Below are 20,290 nucleotides of genomic sequence, written 5' to 3'. Positions count from 1 at the left end.
ACAAACTTTTGGCTTAGGGGTGCCCTGAAAACACTGCTCATACTGTAGGGTGCCGTGATTCAAAAAAGTTTGGGAACCACTGGAGTAGGGTTAGATGGTTTCAGTGACCTGTTCCTCTGCTACTTTCCCCATCTGTCCCTCTGCACCTTACCGTCCACTTTAATAAAACTGTGAAAAACTATGTAAAACCCTGCTTATGTCTGAAAGGAGTGGACCTGGGAATTTCCCGGGTCTTTTGTGTAGTGTGAAAGGGGGTCTCAACCAAATACCCGGGATTTTGCACAGAAGAAATTCACAGTTCTGAGCAGGAAATTTCCCAGGTCGTATGTCTGAAAGGGGTAATCCTGTCATTTTCCAAACACAGCATGTAACATGGCAGATAGGAGCTGATTGGTTGGTACTTTTATCTTTCTCCACGTTCTCTCTATCCAAAACTTAGTACATCTACCGCTGAGTCTGTATCCGAAGTACTATGATGTAGAGGCCGCTGCTTTTTTACCTGCCAAGTTCCATTGTACTGCATTTACAGACTGCGTCGCACACAGATATACAAGTGTTGTACATCAAACTAATCAGCGCATCTTAAGATGGGTACACACTGAACAGATAATTCTGCAGATCAACTGATCTGCAGATATATCGGCAGATGATGGTTGTTTATACACACTGGACAACCATAATCTGTCTTCTGCTGCAGGTCCCGCTGGCCGGCGGCGTGTCGCGCCCCTTTCCCCGCGGCCTCTGCTGTACACCCAACACGTTGCCCCAATATTCCTGCAGATATATTGGGTATCAGCTGTGCAGCAGAGCCAACACGATAGGTCTGCGAACGATGTCATTCACAGACATATCGCTGGTACGCACTGGCCGACTGGCACCCGATATATTGGCCGATCAATTGATCGGCCAATATATGTGCCAGTCTCTGTACCCAGCGTAAGACGCATTGCATTATTACTAAGACACATTTTCAGATGAAAAATATGCAAAAAAGACACTTGGTACTTCTCATTAAGTAGCATGTCTACTCTAATTAGCTTAAAATTAACATTGATTAGCAGTTTTTATTATCCCAATCTCTCATTCAAACCATCTCTACAAACTCACAAAAAAGACAAATGATAAATAATTTAATGCATATTAATAAAGTGTGTATTCATTTTTATCAGTACCAGAGCATGCTTTAGTCAAAGAGAACCTTCTTTTTTTCTCTTAAATATGTACATAAACTTATTATTAGCTGCATACCCTATCCAGTTTACTGCAATAAATAGAAATACAAGTTTTTCTGGAGAATTACAAATGTGTCCACATACATCTATCCTCTGTGAGCTACAAGTCGCATTACACATAACGTGTGCGTGCAGTGTCACTCGGTAGCACTGAGCGTCTTTTTGGGCAACTTTTTCCCTTCAAATGCGTCTTAATTGCACAGCGTAACATAGCATTTCGCATACAGATATACTCGCAGCCGCACACAGAATATAGGCATGCTGCATATCATTTTAATTAGCAGAAGCTGCTTGTGTGTCATACCCGCATAGCTGTGCGATTAAGACGCATTTAGGCCCGTATTCGTAGAGGCAAAAAAGCTGCGTTTTTCGCCACTTTCCGAAGTATCGTCCTATTCAATTCCAGGACTTTTTCGCCTGGGCGAAAACACCATAGGCAAAAGCAGACTAAGAAGTTTTTCCATCCAAAGGCAGGAGAGAAGATGTGCAAAATCCCTATTTTTGAGTAAAAATGTGGGAACTTGGTTTAGAACCCCCCTAATTACTAATTTTGGGGTGAAAATGTAAAAAGTATTTGAAAATGGGTTTTAAGTATTGGGTTGGGTAATTTGGGGTGCTGTATGGGTGGGACAGGTGTTTTTAGGATTGCAGGAGGCTGCAGCAAGTTTATTTTAAAAAAAAATTCTAACACATTTTAGAGACACATAAATATACTAGTACCCATTTACATGTTCCCCCAATTTAACTAAAGCAATTATTTTTCAGACATTGCTTTATATAATTTTTCTACACTTATATATATATTTGCATAATGGCCAGCCCTTTGACTCAATAGAAGATCCCTAATCACTTTTATTAGGGCTATTAATACACTTCTATATTGATATCCCGGGTCAGTTAGGCTTTTTAGGGAGGTACAGACTGATTTCCCCAAAATAAGCTGTCTCTTTCGCTATTCGTTGCATTCGCACATGTGTTTTTACCGTTTTGCAATTGAATAGGGTGAAAAGTGGAAGCATGCATTGTGTACAGTAAGTAGGCGAAGACTTCGCCACAAAACAGGCGAATGAAGCGAAAACATTGCGATTATCGCCGATCACTGCTTTTCGCCGCTAATTGAATACGGGCCTTAATGGGTAAAAGTTTCATGAAAATATGCTCTGCGCTACCAAGTCTCACCACGGCATGGTGTGACTAGAAGGACTGTTTAACGTGCAAGGAGGCTATAGAAGTATGTGGACACCTCTGTATGGTGCTGGTCTGCATATGATACATTATGGTGCAAACACTGGGTTTGGTATACTTGAATGTTATCTATCATTCAAGCTGTTAATATTCACCAAGGGTCTGATTCAGAGGTGGACGACTTAGAACATTGGCCCAAAGCGCCCGTTGTTTTAAATCAACGCATGCTTCCCGATGGTTATTGCCGGTGGATACATATCTGAATTGCATGGAGATCCAAGTTATTTTGATAGAAGTGACTGGGGAGGCAACTTTCGTCAGTGGTCGAGTTGGTGGTGTGCTGGTGTCAGGGACTTCATCAAACGACACAGTTCCACTGGCATCGGCGCCCATGTACTGTCAAACGTTCTGAGCGACCATAGGGTTACTCTAGTGTCCGATGGTGCGGCCGATATCCACTCAATAGGTGCAACTTTCAGTCGCGGTGGATTAGACCCGTAGCCAGCCAGCAGACATCTCATTGACTGCGGCATTAGCATAAATTCATAGTAGTAGTTGCGACACTGCAACTCTGTCCACCCATCAGGCCCCAAGTCCACATTTTTCCACCTAAGTAATATTTCTAGATTTAAATCTGTCATCCAGGGGATATGCTACAAACCACACTTTCAGTGTCCTCATGCTTGAATCATTGCAATGCCCTAAATCTAGAGCATCTACAAAATACATTAAATTGTGGCAGTAATAATAGACATTCGGAAAAGGGCTACAAAATTGTGCATGGGCTGCATAACTGTATCAGGAAAATACTTGAATATGTACTGCTTAGAGGTGAGAAGTGACAGGGCTGATATGACAGTAACATTCATGTAGATCAAAAATATTAATAGTGTACAGAAAGAAAGCATAGTTAAAAATGAGCCTGTCTTTGAAATTGGAGCCTGGAGGAATGAGGAAAGGCAACAACTGGAAGGGGTTATAATTGCCTTAGAGGTGGACAGAAGAATTCAAGAGTACTTGGGACAAATATATTGCTATTGTAAAGACTTAAGGACTCAGGGCCTGATTTAGAGATGGACACAGTTTCATTCCCAACTGTGATTTTGGATGCAGCATATTTGGGTGTCTCTGTGCACAAGACAGATGTCTTGTGCACAGAGACACCCACCTCCAGCGAACTACAGTAGCAAAAAATCTCACCACTATGTTCGTCATCGACATTAGGTTCACCTCTGAATCAGGCACTCATTTACGTAGATTGCATTTAGGTTCGAAATTTACAGTGCGTATTACATAACAAATGCAAGTATGTGAGTCCCAAGGAAATCCAAATTTTGTAATGTTCAATAGTCCACAATATACAGTACATTCACTTCTGGACGAAGGATGAATGAATACAATGTCTCAAATGTGCCTTCTTTCCAATATAATCCTCACATCAGTTCGCAGACATGAAATATAAAGAAAAAAGGGCAATAGTATAGTACATCCCAGAAAGAGAATATTTTTCAATCCTCACTATCCACGTACTATACTATTTTGTTTAATTTTCTGTTTTCCCTATACCTACCAATACATATGGTGATAACGTTCTCTAATAGGTGAAAAGAGTCCGCACCGAAATTACAAATATAATCGCTATACAGAAAACCAAAATTTAATATATGTAGTTATCCTTTACCTCAGGTTCTATTTAAGCAAGTATTAGAAAAAAAATTTCGCCTTCTTTATACATCAGCTGTGATGTCTTATTGTTATATGTATTGTCATTCGTCTAATTATTAGAGTGTACTAATATCACTCTTTTTAGAGGGAATATAATGAAGGTTAAATTTTATTTATCTAACATCTATTATTCATTTTCCGATAATTATTATTTTCTCAAGAGTGCCCCAAAAAGCAAGTTTTTGTCTTGTGTTGTCTCTTGCAACAATCTTTGTACATATGGTGATAACGCTCTGAGAATTGCTGCGCAGCCCATTCTACAAATCTATACCAGAAAATGTGGACTTCGAGACGCAACACCGCTTGGTTTGCCAAGAATATACCCCAAAGAAACCTTTGTGTGTGTTATACACAGTGTCTTTATGTGAGTGCGGTACGCAGTCCTCTTACTTATAGCCACGTGGAGAAGTACATTTGGGATTGTATGGCCCCACGTTGAACCTCTAAAATATAGGGAGGATTAAAAAATATTCTCTTTCTGGGACGTGCTATACTATTGCCCTTTTTTCTTTATATTTCATGTTTGGGAACTGATGTGAGGATTATATCGGCAAGAAAGCACATTTGAGACATTTGTATTCATTCAGTCTCCGTCCAGAAGTGAATGTATATCCTGGACTTTTGAACATTACAAAATTTAGATTTCCTTGGGAAGTGCATGTGAGGACCTTGTTTCTTGTATTTTTTCATTTGAAATAAGTAGGGCGGGTGACCTATACCTTACAAAATCCTCCTGCAGCTTCTGGTGTGCGCAGTGACTTGTTTCTGTATATATTATTTTGTTTGGCAAGTATGTGAGTGGTGCTATGGTTTATACTGAAAACTCAGGGCCTGATTCTGTAAGGATCGTAATTGCAAAGCTGCACTCAGGCTATAGATATATGATGTATGCACTTGGGCAGCTTTGCAATTGCGATCCTTTGCGGATATGGTAATGCACAGGAGGCATCACGCCCCCCGTACATTACTTAACCAAGCTGCGTTGTTCAACACAGCATCGGTTAATCTGCGTACCTTCGGCCCATAGGGTCCCGCAGTCAGCCTCCGCAGTTTAGTGGAAGAGGCCAGGAAATCTTCGTCACCCGACGGAGATCCTAGCCTCTTCCCTTTCCCCCCAATGGCGGCCACACGCCTCCGTTTCGGATAATGGAGGTTGTTGCCGCCCACTCCCCACCCCCAAATGGCAGCAGACTGTCAATCACTGACAGTCTGCTGCCAGTTTGCAAGTGAACTTTGCAGAACGGGTCTGGCGCCTGCGCAGATCCCCAAACACCGAGAATCGTTCAGCAGTGCACGCTAATCAGGCCCTCAATGCAGTGTTAGTAAATTAACCTTTTAGATCAAGGGAAACTACACAAAAAAAAAGTTAGTCTAGATCAGTCGTTCTCAAACTCTGTCCTCAGGTCTTGTTTTCCAGGTCTCCCAGCAGGTGCACAGGCGTATTTTAAAAGATCCACAGGTGGAGCTAATTATTTCACTTGTGATTCTGTGCACAGTTATTGGTTTGTTTCCTGCTCTCTTGGTATTCTCATGTGACCCCTGAATTACAGGGAGACCTCCCGGACTCCTGAGAGGGGAGGCAAAATTTGCGAAGACTTGCAAGATCGGAGAGGGCATGATGCCGCTGCAGTGATTAAGCCCTTCCCACCACAGGATACAAAAATTAATATAACATAAACTTGGACCATATTTGCACAGGAGAATTTAATATAGGATACCATGGTGCTTATGACTGTTCTTTTCTGTCTGCAGTTTAAAAAGGATCTGTTGTAACTAGAATTTTAGTAGTGGACAGTAGTGTCATTAAAATTCTCATGATGTTTTCCTGTAATTTGCTATTTGTGCAGTGACTATACTTGATGTTAAGCAAAGATGGTGTTATGGGGGGATAGAGGGCCTGATTCAGAGCCGCTCGCTCTGACAGAGTGCTCGCTCTGAATCAGGGCCGGGCTTTTTTATTTTGGAGCGGCCTCTCGGCTGCTCGCATAGCTGTGGGTGACCACCCACAGCTATAGCGAGCGGCCATGATGATGGTCGCGATGGTCAAGACCATTGGGCTTGCGACGAGACCCTTGTGGTAGTGTCTCGTTCATCGCAAGCCCCAGAGAGCTTTCGGCTCTAACATAGCCGGAAGTTCTCCTCGGACATCACTTGTGATGTCGGTGGGGCCGCTCCCAAACGGCAGGCGTTCTCATGAGAATGCCACCTTTTGGGTAGCCACCCCCCCGGCCCGCCCACCAAAGGGGGCGAGCTGTCACTCAACATCGACAGCTCGCCCCCTTTGATGCGAGACCCGGAGCGACTGAGTGCCTGACGCTAACCAGGTCTCACGCATGCGCAGCGACAGAGTGCCTGTCGCTAACCGGGTCTCACGCATGCGAACCATCGACCCCATTGCGAACGCTCAGCGCTTGCGACCGGGTCTGAATCTGGCCCAGAGAGTAGTATAAAAAGGTAGCACTGTATAGTATTATTTCTCAGAAGTAAGGTCCAAATTGTGCACAGTACTGAAGATGGCAGGATTCAGTTGAGGATATTTAGGCAAACCAAAAAGTGTTATAACCCATAGCAACCAGTAATTATTCTATTACAGGTTAAAAATTAAAGTAGAGATGTGGGCTGTTTTTATGGAATCTCTCACTCCATTTATGTAACCTGGGTTTGACCAGTTATAGAGGTGCCAAATTGTGTAAAGACCTACATATTGGAAGTGATTCTATCTTGTTTTAGAGGGAGAAGCAGAAGCCAATTGGCTGCAGGACGCTGGTCTTTCTCCACTAATTGGCGACCAAAGTCCCACGGAAGACAATGTCTTAATTTTGTCGACCCTTACCAGAACACAGACTGCAGCTGTACAACGACGCGTCGACAGCTACAGCCGGTCACTCCGGAAGCATTCCAAGCAATCAGCCCGTGATGTCAGGGATGTATTCACTAGAGTAGGCAGTACAGTGAGTATCCTAACTCTTCTTCTTCACTGTTATGGCAGAAACCTGACCGTGCCAAGTGTTATGCTTTTGGAGATATAATTACCAGCAACACAGTCACGGTTTCCATCTTTTAACACATGACATCAGCCCAGATAAGCATTTATTATAGCTAGTCATCCTGTGTCTCTCCAAACTTTTAGTACTATCTGTCCGCATACAATTTAATTGTTTGCTGACAATTGCAATTAAACCTCATTGTTTTTCTTTATTTTCCATTTTCTTTTCTATTTTTTAACAAGCTAGTTTTTTTCATATGATGTTTATGTTCTCAGTTGTTATTTCCTTTCATAATATTCTTCAGGAGAGCATCTCTGAGGAGAACGGGACAGATAATAGTAGCAGAACAGAGGAGACCAGAAGCTCCACCGAGAGCAGACCAACAAGTAAGTGTCCCTTTATTTTGTTTTACTTTTATATATGTATAGTAAATCAAGGCATTCTGAGCTATGGTATTATTGTGTGTGCAAGACAAGCTGTTACACAGTGTATCACTCCTAATCCATAGGAACTGAAAGGGAGCAGAATAATTGTAATAAAATTGGAGTTTTGCGCTTGAGGTTGCATCTTTCCTCCCCGTTTAAAGATGAAATACAGTGGACTTGTAGTTATTTATGTATAGATTTAATATTATATTTGTTTTTCACACTGAAGCTCTTCCCAGTCTACGGAGAAGGACCGGAGCATCTGATGTATTTGACACAGAAGTGGCATATTCAGAACAAGCAGCATCTGAACGCAGTGAGGATTGCAGGACAATGGGGCACCCAGAGTCATTACCTGTAAGTTTTCTTCACATATCATTTAATAATGGACAATTTCATTCAATCACTCATATGGGTTCAATCATCTTATTGGGAAATCCTGCAAATGTTTTTTTGTTCTTGTATATATTTGGATAATTATTTATTTTATATTTAAAGATGTCGCATACATTAGGTTTCCCCTTGCCATTGCTATACCTGATAATTATTAATATTGATAGCTGCTGCAAACTTCACTTTTATTAAAGCTGACTTTGAGCTTTTTTATCACTTTAGTATATACATCGTAATGAGATGTCTTTAGTAAAAGTTCAGTAGTTTGGCCAAAAAGATTGTTTTAGAATTTTGTAGGAGAAATAATGAAGACTGCATGCTTAAAATGTAAGTTTTAAAACATTCTCTCTGCAAAACATCTAAATATATAGGTCATTCGGAGCTGTAATTGTTATTTTGGTGAAAGTGCTGTTGTCATATATTTTTGCATACAGAAGATGCCTCAAGCACAAATGCATCATGAAAATGTGAATTTTTCCTTTTGCTCTAAAAAGGTATTTATCAGCGGCTTCCGTGTGTCAGTCATGTGCTGGTCGCATGACTGCACCTTTATGCTAATACGCTACAACCACTTCCCTGGTGTACATCTGTGCGTATGAATGTGCAAGGACTGAGACACACACTGTGAGCCATGCTTAGTGCGTCTTACGACACCACCATTGGTTGCAGCATTGAAACTTCCACCAGTCCTATGCTAGGTTCAGATTCTCCATCTCAGTATGGCTTCCAATGTGAGCGATTTAAGGATCTGTGTACGCAAACAGTTCAGTGGCACACCCATAGGATGGACCATCTCTGTGCGTCTAAATAGCCACCTCCTAGTTAACGCCCAGGAACGCCCAATAAATTTTTTTCTCCATGCTTGAGTATGAAATCGCAATTCTGACTTTGCACGTACACAGGGCCTGATTCAGAGCCGGACGCTCTGACCAGAGCGCTCGCTCTGAATCGGGGCCCTCCTACATGAAAATGGAGCTGCCTTATGGACGCTCGCATAGCTGTGGGTTACCACCCACAGCTTATGCGAGCGTCCATGATGGTCACGATGGTCAAGACCATCGCGACCATCGGGCTTGCGACGGGACCCTGCGGTAGGGTCTCGCTGTCGCAAGCCCTGGAGTGATTTTGGCTCTATCAGAGCCAAAATCACTCCCACTGACATCACTAGTGATGTCAGTGGGGCCGGCTTCCCATGGTAACGCCTCTGTCTGGCAGCCACGCCCCTGGCACGCCCACCAAAGGGGGCGTGCTGTCAATCAACATCGACAGCACGCCCCCTTTGGTGCGAGACCCGGAGCGACGGAGAGCCCGTCGCTAGCCGGGTCTCGCGCATGCGCACGACGGAGCTCCCTCCGTCGTTCTCATGCACAGTGGGGCAACATCGACCCGTTTGCGAGCGTCCTGCGCTCGCGAGCGGGTCTGAATGACCCCCACAGTCAGGATCCATGTGCGGTGTGACTTAGACGCAGTAAAAAAAAAAAAACACTCAATGGAGTACGACATCGACATAGCATGCGACTCAGAATCAGGCCCTATTTGTGGCAAACTATTCATACACATATTTTAGTGAAATTGGCTCCTCCTCTACAAGAAAGGCTTGTAGGTGTTTTTTTATCCACTGTGGTGATTTTCTGTTAGGCTGGACTATTTAGCTGGGTTGATGGCAATGTACACCTACTTTTTGTGGAAAATTTCATAATATTAAAATGTTTAATATTAATGCTCAAATATTCTTCATATATGCCTCAAAACTCCTGAAGTAATTTGCTTGAAATAGCCAATTCCAATTCTGCTTTGAGGAATTCCAACTAGTGTTTTTAAAAAAATGCTCAAGGGGAATTAATAGACACTGGTATGTACAAAATGAAGCCATCCTAAGTGATGTTGTGCCTAGATAAATATGTAAAGGTTTGCACATCGGTCGCAACAGGACAAGTGACTTGCATCGGAAGCTGCTTGTACCAAAAGGTGTACTCCCTTCTAGGTACAGTAATTAAAAAAAAAAATGCTACAAGCCCTACATCTGTGTGCTGGGCAATAATGTATATGTCTGTTAGTTTGGGATGTGTATAATGTATCAGAATGTATAAATGTGGCAAATGACGTAGCAATAACAACTAAACATTGAAGACTTTTCTGTACCTTTGATGGCATAGTTATTTAGCAATGGGATCCAGATGAACCTGTGTTGGATCAGTAACAGTGACAGTGAAGGTGTTGCCTGTCTCTTATTAATACAGATGTGACCTGGTGCATGCTTTTTAACCAGCCGGCACTTTACACATTTTTGGCCATCACACGGATGTTCTGCTTGTAGCTTATCTATTTGTTTAAACAATGTTCACAAGTGGTTTGCTGCCGGTGTCCTCAACTAGATGGAGCCGTTCTAATAATTTAAACAAACTAATAGTTGTATTTTATTAGAATTGTGTACTCTATAAAGGCCAACACTTTGAGTTTAAATGACTGATTTCTATCGCAGATAAAATGATTACTTTTTTTTTTTTTATGAAAAGGTGTATTACTTTATTTTCCTGAATCCTATTGTAATATTCTGCCTCATCAAAAGCCAACCCCTCTTTTGTGGTGTGCAGCTGTGTGATACTATTTTGCTTATCCTTTTGTCTACAGCAAATCCAGATCCAAAAGGGGCGACTTGGTGTTACAAAGGTTTCAAACCTATCATCTCCTGACATGAAGCAGATGCCTACACTAGCCCTCATAGAGTTGACTGCCCTGTATGACGCTTTAGAACTGGAACTGAAACGGAATAAAGCAGTCAAGCGTAAGGCTACTGGTAGGTACCAGCCTAGTCATCCGTTCATTTTTATTTACTTACTATGTGTTTCAATAGAACCAATGGTTCCCAAGAGCATTGGCTTTGTAATTTTCCACCTGAAGCCATCTAGTCATCAACCATTTTCTCTCTCCTGTCACAATATATCCCTCCATATGTACTTTATACATTTTTATACACTCAGATCTCATTCTTCTGCTATGTAACATATGTCTCTCCCTCCTTTAGTGAGTCGGCTATTTGGCGTGTCGCTCACCACTCTACTTGAACAGGACCGAAAGCTGATAACAAACACCCAGGTTCCACTCATCCTGCAGGCGGTGAGGCCAGAGTTGTGGAATTACGTAATGTTTATAAATGTGACTATGAGAATGTTAAGCTCAATACCCATGTAAATATTACGTTAGACTGAAGAGTGTATGGAATTAGAGCGCATTGTTACACACCACAAACCTGTGTTCTACTTTTTAGAATTAAGTGAATGTTATAACTGCCAGTAACCATGTGCCTACTTCGTTACTTATGTTCTGCAGATTCTGAATTGTCTGGAGAAAAAGGGCATGGAGTTTCAGGGTATATTAAGAATTTGTGGCTCACAGACACGGATGAAGGTAAAGATATAACTAGTGTTATTATTATATAGTTTAATGAATTCCATTTTATCACTGATTTTTCCACTATGAGGTTTTCTGTACATTCACATAACTCACCTGGTATATTGTTTTGCGGTTACAATTCACATTCTCATGTGGAGTTTCTGCGCTAATGTAATAACTATCTTATACCCACATCCACTCCACCCAGGTGTTTTGGTTTTCATCTAAATTAAAGCCTTTCTATTGTTGTTGTTGTTGTGTATACTAAGCATTTTTTCACAGAGCAGAAATGCCCTCTTGACACAAAATATTTATATTAACACCTGGTTTATAAATGCTAGCCTTCTTATATGATAAGCCATAATTAATATTGCCACTTAGACAGTACATTTATATTATAGATATGACTTTGTGTTTCAGCCCGTGTTCTGTGCAAGTGGACATTATTATTTCCTCTTATTTTTTTTTGCCATTTCTTGACAGAGTGCTGCTTTTAAACCAGCTATTTTGTTGTGGTCCAACTAATAGTCAAACAGAATTGGGTGTCCCACTCAAGAATTTTTTAAATAAGTTGTTTGTAGTTTTTAGCCTTAACACTATTAGTAATTGTAAGCTCTTGTTGCTTTGAGTATGTATTTATTCCTTTAGTGGGTGTGTTACTGTTGTAACTCCAAAAAACACTTAGTAGAAAGGAAAACACAGTAAGTTTACTTGACACGACGCACACAGGTCTATTAATTATTAAAATATCCAATTTTATTGGATATGCATTAAAAAAATTTCATTCTGATTATTTTCCCAACTGTTATTCAGGTTTCCCATTTAGTGCATTTGGCTTACCTGTTATTGCTGTCCAAATATATCCTTCCACTCCTCACTTGATCCCACTGAAACCATAGGTTGTATTACAATATAAAAAATACCCAAAAAAGTGTTTAAATTATTAGATTTTTTTTTTACTTATCGACCGAATTGAAGTTTAATAATGCAAAGGCTTTTTTTCATAGTATTCAGCTGGCAAAGACACTAGCAGACCTGAATACTATGAAAAAAATCCTTTATATTCTTAAACTTCAATACAGCATATAAAATAAACCTGATGGTTGTTTTTAGAGTAAAACATATGACGTCAGTCAGTTTATATATTGAATAAAAGTGTATTTGTATGGTATTTAATACAGCTCTTGGGGTGTTTATTAATGGCACAAACACTATATTTTATGTATTACAATACTGACTTCCCTGTCCATACTGTATCTACTGTAAGCTTGTTGTGCCTGACTGTCACCAGTGCTGTGTGTTGTTCATAAAGTAGACTGGGCTACAGTTTGCGGCTGCTGCATTTCTTGCTTGCTTTGCTTCCTCACAGTGTGCTGTATCTGTATTACTGCCCAGCTGGGATTTCACTATAGCCCAACACCACAATCCCTAAGCAAGTAATGCCTATCATAACTAATGCCATGCCATAAGCACTTCTATAGGTTGACATGTGGCTAATCCACCCTATGTCTCTGTATACAACATATCCGTAAAACTTCACTTGCATATGGCCTCATGAAGCAATAAGTATTCATTTCCTGTTCATTAAAAGAAGGAGCTCACATAAAGTAAGTGAATAATTAAAGTTACAACAGGCCTTGCAGGTGCTAGGTGGCTCAGGTCATATAAGTTATTCTTAGAAGAACATGTTTCCTTATCCTGGCTGCAAGTTAATTTATTCAGGTGGCAATTAGATTCAGCAACTGCTGAGGATAAGCAGAATGCAAACCTTTGCCCGATTGCTGTTATGTAATTTAAGTTAGTGTTACATTTGATTGGCTGTCTGTGATTGGGTGTGGCTGTAGTTATATGCTATGTGGACTATACATTTCTAGTTACCTTCTTGATGACAAAAAAACAGGAAATATTTGGTGCGAGATGAAGACTTTTTATCCTATTTCTAAAACAGTTACAGTGCCCTATTGTTTTTTAACTGTATGCCTGGATTTTACCTCTTAACGATGTATGTTTTAGCCAGTACTCATTTTTGTCACTCTACTTCTTTTTTTCATGTGTACTGTTCACTTTTCAGTCACTACAGCAGAACTTGGAGAGAAACTTTTATGCTGGACTCTTCTCTTGGGATGATGTTAATCCACATGATGCTGCTGGACTCCTCAAGATGTTCCTCAGAGAGCTTCCTCCCCCCTTACTCACAGCTGAATATCTGCCGGCATTTACAGCTGTGCAGCGTAAGTACAGTTAGTGATACCATTTTTTAAATAGTTTGCAGAATTGAATATACAATAAAACTATTGCTTCTCTGAAATGTCAACATCCAATGATTGGTTCGCAATTGATGTAATGTTGCAGATGGTAGCAATGACTGAGAAAAAGTTGTAATATCCTAGGAAAGATAACCTGACTTACATTATATATACTAGAATTGCAGGACAAATGTGTTGCTACTTTAGCATATTCATATAATGTACCAGTATGTGTCGAGGGTAAATGTCCAAACGAGAAAGATTTTTATGCAGGTAAATGTGATTCATATTGAGCATAAGGAGATTAAGGGCCTGGTTCAGAGGTGAATGCCATTGCAGCTGTGACTGCGTCTCTTGCAGCAGTGAGACTGCGTCTTTATGCTAATGCCGCAGCCGATGGGATTTGTACAGACTGCGGAGCTAATCCACTGCTGTTTGCATTAAGATGCACCATCGGCCACGCTTTGGAGACTGCACCAGCCCTATGCAGGATAGAATCTCCGTCTCAATATGGGTGCCTGTATCAGTGCAACAACTGCAGAAAAAGATGCAGTTACTGACTGCAATACACCTGCGTCTGGCTAGCCACCCCCCTGTTACCATCAGGACACATACGTAATGCGGCTCGAACGCAAGCATAGACTGAAAACATGCGGCATCTACACAGCGTGCATCTCTGAATCAGGCCCTAAATCTAGTGTGCATGTTTTTCCTATATGATCTCTGCTGGGTTATCTGTCACACCGTGTTATTATATTATGTTTTATTGTGGTCTGTGTCATGTACACAAGGAAAGAACATAAGCTGGCTAAATAATAATAATAATGCTATCTTTTGCATATAGAGATATCTGACCTAAAACAAAGACTCCAAGCTCTGAACCTACTTATTATGGTCCTTCCAGAGGTGAATCGGTGCACTTTAAAGGTACTGTGTCCATTTCCAGACTTCATATTCCTATTCCTGACCTCACCACCGAGCACCATTAATGTGCTAAGACACTCTTGCTTCTAGATATTAAAATTTTAATGGCCCTGTTCTGCTTTTTTATTTTGAATAGTCTAAAGCTGGGTACACATTAGACGATGTGTACCCAGTGCAACATTGCTGGCGACGGGATCTGGTATGCGGCAAGTGCATACACACTTGCCGCTGCTGGGTCCGGCGGGGGGGACCTGTCATGCTGCATTCTGCATCGTTAGCGACATCCTCCGTCTGCAGGCAGAGCACATATCATGGATACACACTAGACGATGTACCTAGTGTGCCACTCCGATCCGCAAGATTGGACGACATATCGTCTAGTGCATTGGTTCTCAAACTCTGTCCTCAGGACCCCAATCAGTGCATGTTTTCCAGGTTACCTCACAGAATCACAAGTTAAATAATTAGCTTCACCTGTGGATCTTTTACAATGTGTCAGTGAGTAATGAATACACCTGTGCACCTGCTGGGTGACCTGGAAAACGTGACCTGTGTGAGGTCCTGAGGACCGAGTTTGAGAATCACTGATCTAGTGTGTACCTAGCATAACTTTTCCCCATTTCTTTCAATCTATACATTTGAAAATAAATATAATAATATGTAAATAACAAAGTTTAAAAGTTCACGTTGATGTCTACAGGGAGAATTTCAGCAGCTCCCATAACTTATATGACTGCACAAAGGAGAACGCTGACCAGAGTTTCCATAATTTATGTCCCCCTATGCCCCAATGCTACAGTACGTTTGTATAATTAGTTTTTCTTGTGTTTAATTTTATATTGCACTCCCCGAGTTGTATGTTAACGCCTACAAAACTGTAGAGATTGTCAAGTGTTGTATTTGTAGAGGAAAACCCCCAGTAATCATTGGCCCAAATACATTATGTATAAACTAGTTTGAATTATTTTCTTTTGTCACTGTAGTGTGGGTCATTACTCCACTCCTCTGCTTGTCACCTCAGGCTTTGTTCTACCTGTATCTAGTAACCACAACTCTAAATCCGTCTAACCCACAGGCCCTGCTTGAGTTCCTCCACAAAGTGGCTTCTCAGGAAAAGAGCAACCTCATGTCATTGTGGAATATTGCCACCATTATGGCACCTAACCTTTTTCTGTATTGTGGGAGCAGTGGCAAGAACTCAGAGGGTGGGGAGAAACAGCTAGCAGAGGGAGTGGCTGGTCTGGTCATGGCCATGGTTCATTATCAGGACTTGCTATGGACGGTGAGTACCTCAATCAAAGATGCAATTGGACACGTAAGAAACCTGAATATAATATGGGGAAATGTGAAGAGGTTTTGAGTAATATAGTATATATATATATACAGTATATCATAATTCTTAAAAAAATGCATTTTTAGTACTTTTTAGAGAACCAATTCCATATAGATTATAATAGTAGATCTTGAAATAATGTAAAAGTCCTTAAGCACCAAATATTCTTATATATAAATGGGGGGGGGGGGGGTAATTTGTTTTAGTACACTCAAATCCTCTGTTTAAAACCAATCAAATGTACTTGTGATTCGGTATCCTCAAAAGTACTAATATTCAGCTTGGAGCCCAAAAAATACAAATAAAGACACAATAGAGTACACTGTGCAGAGTATAAGTTCCCTATAAACGTGCAAAAATTGCACTCTGCTTTCTTTAGTGACAAAGCAGCATTAGACAATTTTTCTCCAATGTCCACTGGTGGTTGTTACACAACGAACTGGGTTTGTTGTGGGACCAGTTGGATAAGTCTTGTTATTCTCCAGTCAGTAGAGATTATTTGGACCATGAATACCCAAGGAAATAAAGAACAATGGGCCTGATTCAGGGTTTTACACTATGCTTATGTTCTGGCAATTGAGCGATTATCGTCGCACTGGGTATGCATCAAGGACCATTACTGTAGTTGCTTGCAGCGACTATTCGCAGTGTGATCAATAGTCAGGGAGTATCTGGAGGTGGTAACTGGAAGTGGCACCAGAAAATGCAACCGTTTTTCGGGACATGTCTCATCCAGCACATGCAATCCCGTATGCAAAAAATATATCTCTGGTGCCTCTATTCCCATGGCCATTTTGTCGGACCATAGACTTACTAAGGAATGCCACAGTGGAATGATCTGCAACCGATGCTGCATATTTAAGCAGATGCTTGGCTTTGAAAAACCGCCAGAGGGCGTTCAATACATTTCCCAGCATTTGTGACATTTGCATATTTTCACATAGCATCTGCATACACATTCGCAGCGGCGGCATTAGCGACAACTCTGAATTAGACCCAATATTAGCGCACACTGCTTGTTTGTGATATAATCGTTCTATCCACTGGTGCTAAATGCACTCACCATTTCTCTTCATCTATAGCGACTATAGTAGCTAGTGGACCAGACCTAGTAAGTTCACAATCTCTCTGTCCAACGTCAACTTCACTTGGGATATATCTGTTAGTATTGCAGATAGTATTGGCCTAGTATAATTGCTAATCGGTTTGTACACATGAAGGACTCGTTGTCTAACATTTAGGTCCTGGTCTTTTAGATTCATCCAAAGGTTAACCTCAATAATTCTGTCCACAAACCAGGCAACCACCCTCATCCCTACACCCTGAAGCCGAAGGCTTCATTATTATCAAGAGCAAGAATACTCTCACTCCATCTTCGTCTTCTTCTCTAGGACCCTGCCCTTTAACAGGCAAGAGTCCATACTTTAGGTTGGCAAAAGTATTTCTCCCGTATCTTGCCCCACCATATTGAGTCTCTCATATATCATGCCCCTCTATATATATATATAGTCATTCTGCCCCCTCCAGTATCATAGTTCATCTGAACAGTATGTATGTATGCATGTACGGGTGCTGCTGATTTGTCAAGTCTGGTAAGTGCATCCCCTTACTTTCTTTCTGTGTATATCTATGTATGTACGTATGTACGTACGTACGTACGTGTGTGTGTGTATATGTATATATATATATATTAGGGGTGTGCACCGGCCACTTTTCGTGTTTTGGTTTTGGATCTGGATCTTTCTTCGTGTTTTGGATCTGGATTGGTTTTGCCAAAACCACCCTTCCGTGTTTTGGGTTCTGGGTTTTGTGTTTTGGATCTGTATTTTTTTTTAAAAAAAGCATAAAAACAGCTAAAATCACAGAATTTGTTGGTTTCTCTGCTCCTATGCTATTATTAACTTCAATAACCTTAATTTCCACTCATTTCCAGTCTATTCTGAACACCTCACACCTCACAATAGTGTTTTTATGTCCAAAAGGTTGCACCGAGGTAGCTGGATGACTATGCTAAGCAACACGAGTGGGCGGCACAAACACGTGACCCATCTAGGAGTGACACTGCAGTGGCAGACAGGATGGCAGTTAGAAAAACTAGGCCCCAAACTGTACATAATGCAAAGAAAAAAAAGAGGTGCAAGATGGAATTGTCCTTGGGCCCTCCCACCCACCCTTATGTTGTATAAACAGGACATGCACACTTTAACAAATCAATCATTTCAGCGCCAGGGTCTGCCACACAACTGTGGCTGAAATTATTGGTTCGTTTGGGCCCCCACAAAACAAGCTGGCAATTAATGTGTCCCTGCACAAACTGGCTCTACGGAGGCAAGATGTCATCCTCATCCACCGATTCCTCACCCTCTTCAGTGTGTACATCCTCATCCTCACAAAGTATTAACTCGTCCCCACTTGAATCCACCACCACAGGTCCCTCTGTACCTTCTGGAGGCTGGTCTCCCTGGAAGAGCTGATAATTCATTTTGATGAACATCATCTTCTCCACATTCTGTGGAAGCAACCTCCTACGCCTTTCGCTGACAAGGTTCCCGGCTGCACTAAACACTCTTTCGGAGTACACACTGGAGGGGGGGCAACTCAGGTAAAATAGAGCCAGCTTGTACAGGGGCCTCCAAATTGCCTCTTTTTCCTGCCAGTACAGGTATGGACTGTCTGACATGCCTACTTGGATGCTGTCACCGATGTAATCCTCCACCATTCTGTCAATGGTGACAGTATCATATGCAGTGACAGTAGACATGTCAGAAATTGTTGCCAGGTCCTTCAGTCCGGACCAGATGTCCAAACTTGGTCCTGCCTGCCCTGCATCACCGCCAGCGGGTTGCTTAGGATACCTAAGTTTTTTCCTGGCAGCCCCAGTTGCGGGAGAAAATTAAGAAGGAGCCGTTGACGTGTCACGTTCCGCTTCAGCTGACAGTGTGTTCACCAGCAGGTCTTTGCACCTCTGCAGGCTTGTGTCGGCCGGAAAGAGAGACACCACATAGGCTTTAAACCTAGGATCGAGCACGGTGGCCAAAATGTAGTGGTCTGATTTCAACAGATTGACCACCCTGGAATCCTGGCAAAGCGAATGAAGGGCTTCATACACAAGTCCCACATGCCGAGCGGAATCGCTCCGTCTTAGCTCCTCCTTCACTTTCTCCAGCTGCTTCTGCAAAAGCCTGATGAGGGGAATGACCTGACTCAAGCTGGCTGTGTCTGAACTGACTTCACGTGTGGCAAGTTCGAAGGGCTGGAGAACCTTGCACAACACGGAAATCATTCTCCACTGCGCTTGAGTCAGGTGCATACCCCCTCCTTTGCCTATGTCATAGGTGGATGTATAGGCTTGTATGGCCTTTTGCTGCTCCTCCATCCTCTGAAGCATATAGAGGGTTGAGTTCCACCGCGTCACAACCTCTTGCTTCAGGTGATGGCGGGGTAGGTTCAAGAGTGTTTGCTGGCGCTCCAGTCTTCGGCACGCAGTCGCTGAATGGCGAAAGTGGACAGAAATTTTTCGGGCCACCCAAAGCGTCTCCTGCACGCCTCCTGTCGCTTTTCAGAAAATTCTGCACCACCAAGTTTATTGTGTGAGCAAAACATGGGACGTGCTGGAATTTGCCCAGATGTAATGCCCGCACAATATTGGTGGCGTTGTCAGATATCACAAATCCCCAGGAGAGTCTAAGTGGGGTAAGCCACTGGGCGATGATTTCCCTCAGTTTCTCTAAGAGGTTGTCGGCGGTGTGCCTCTTACTGAAACCGGTGATACACAGCGTAGCCTGCCTTGTAACAAGCTGGCATTTCTGAGATGCTGCTACTGGTGACGCTGCTGCTGTTGCTGCGTAAGGTGATACATCTACCCAGTGGGCTGTCACAGTCATATAGTCCTTAGTCTGCCCTGTTCCACTTGTCCACATGTCCGTGGTTAAGTGGACATTGTGTACAACGGCATTTTTCAGGACACTGAGGACACTTTTTCTGACGTTTCTGTACAGTCTCGGTATCGCCTGCCTAGTGAAGTGGAATCTAGACGGAATTTGGAACCGGGGACACACTACCTCCATCAATTGTCTAAATCCCACTGCACTAAAGGCGGATACCGGACGCACGTCTAACACCCACATAGCAGTCAAGGCCTCAGTTATACGTTTTGCTTCAGGATGACTGCTGTCGTACTTCATCCTCCTCGCTAAGGACTGTTGGAGGGTCAATTGTTTAGTAAAAGTAGTGGTGTTCCTACTTCCTCTCTGGGATGATGAACGACTCCCAGCAGCAGCAACAGCAGCAGCGGCAGCAGTAGGCGTAGCAATGCAGGATCCTCCAGAGGAATCCCGGATAGGAGAGTCAGTCATGCCAGTGACATGGCCTGCAGGACTACTTCCGATCCTGACTAAGGATGAAATTGACGAGGAGGGAGTTGACGGTGTGGTTTGCAGGCGCTTGG

General features: G+C 42.2%; 1 protein-coding gene across 6 annotated transcripts in view; it reads left to right on the top strand.

The window, feature by feature from the left end:
* ARHGAP40 (Rho GTPase activating protein 40) overlaps positions 1–20,290 on the top strand; it is a 100,646-nt gene that overhangs the window by 63,015 nt on the left and 17,341 nt on the right. For all 6 annotated transcript variants that reach the window (XM_088480618.1, XM_088480617.1, XM_088480616.1 and 3 more), the window contains 9 exons: positions 6,873–7,093; positions 7,434–7,515; positions 7,784–7,911; positions 10,579–10,744; positions 10,973–11,064; positions 11,278–11,355; positions 13,412–13,571; positions 14,431–14,513; positions 15,586–15,792. In XM_088480618.1, coding sequence (XP_088336744.1) covers positions 6,873–7,093; positions 7,434–7,515; positions 7,784–7,911; positions 10,579–10,744; positions 10,973–11,064; positions 11,278–11,355; positions 13,412–13,571; positions 14,431–14,513; positions 15,586–15,792 — 1,217 coding nt within the window. The remainder of the gene's footprint in view (positions 1–6,872; positions 7,094–7,433; positions 7,516–7,783; positions 7,912–10,578; positions 10,745–10,972; positions 11,065–11,277; positions 11,356–13,411; positions 13,572–14,430; positions 14,514–15,585; positions 15,793–20,290) is intronic.

The sequence above is a fragment of the Taudactylus pleione genome, unplaced genomic scaffold (genome assembly GCF_031769625.1).
Source record: "Taudactylus pleione unplaced genomic scaffold, aTauple2 ptg000256l, whole genome shotgun sequence".
Taxonomy (NCBI): Eukaryota; Metazoa; Chordata; class Amphibia; order Anura; family Myobatrachidae; genus Taudactylus; species Taudactylus pleione.
Note: the sequence above shows the minus strand (reverse complement) of the source record. Positions and strands in the feature narration are given on the sequence as shown.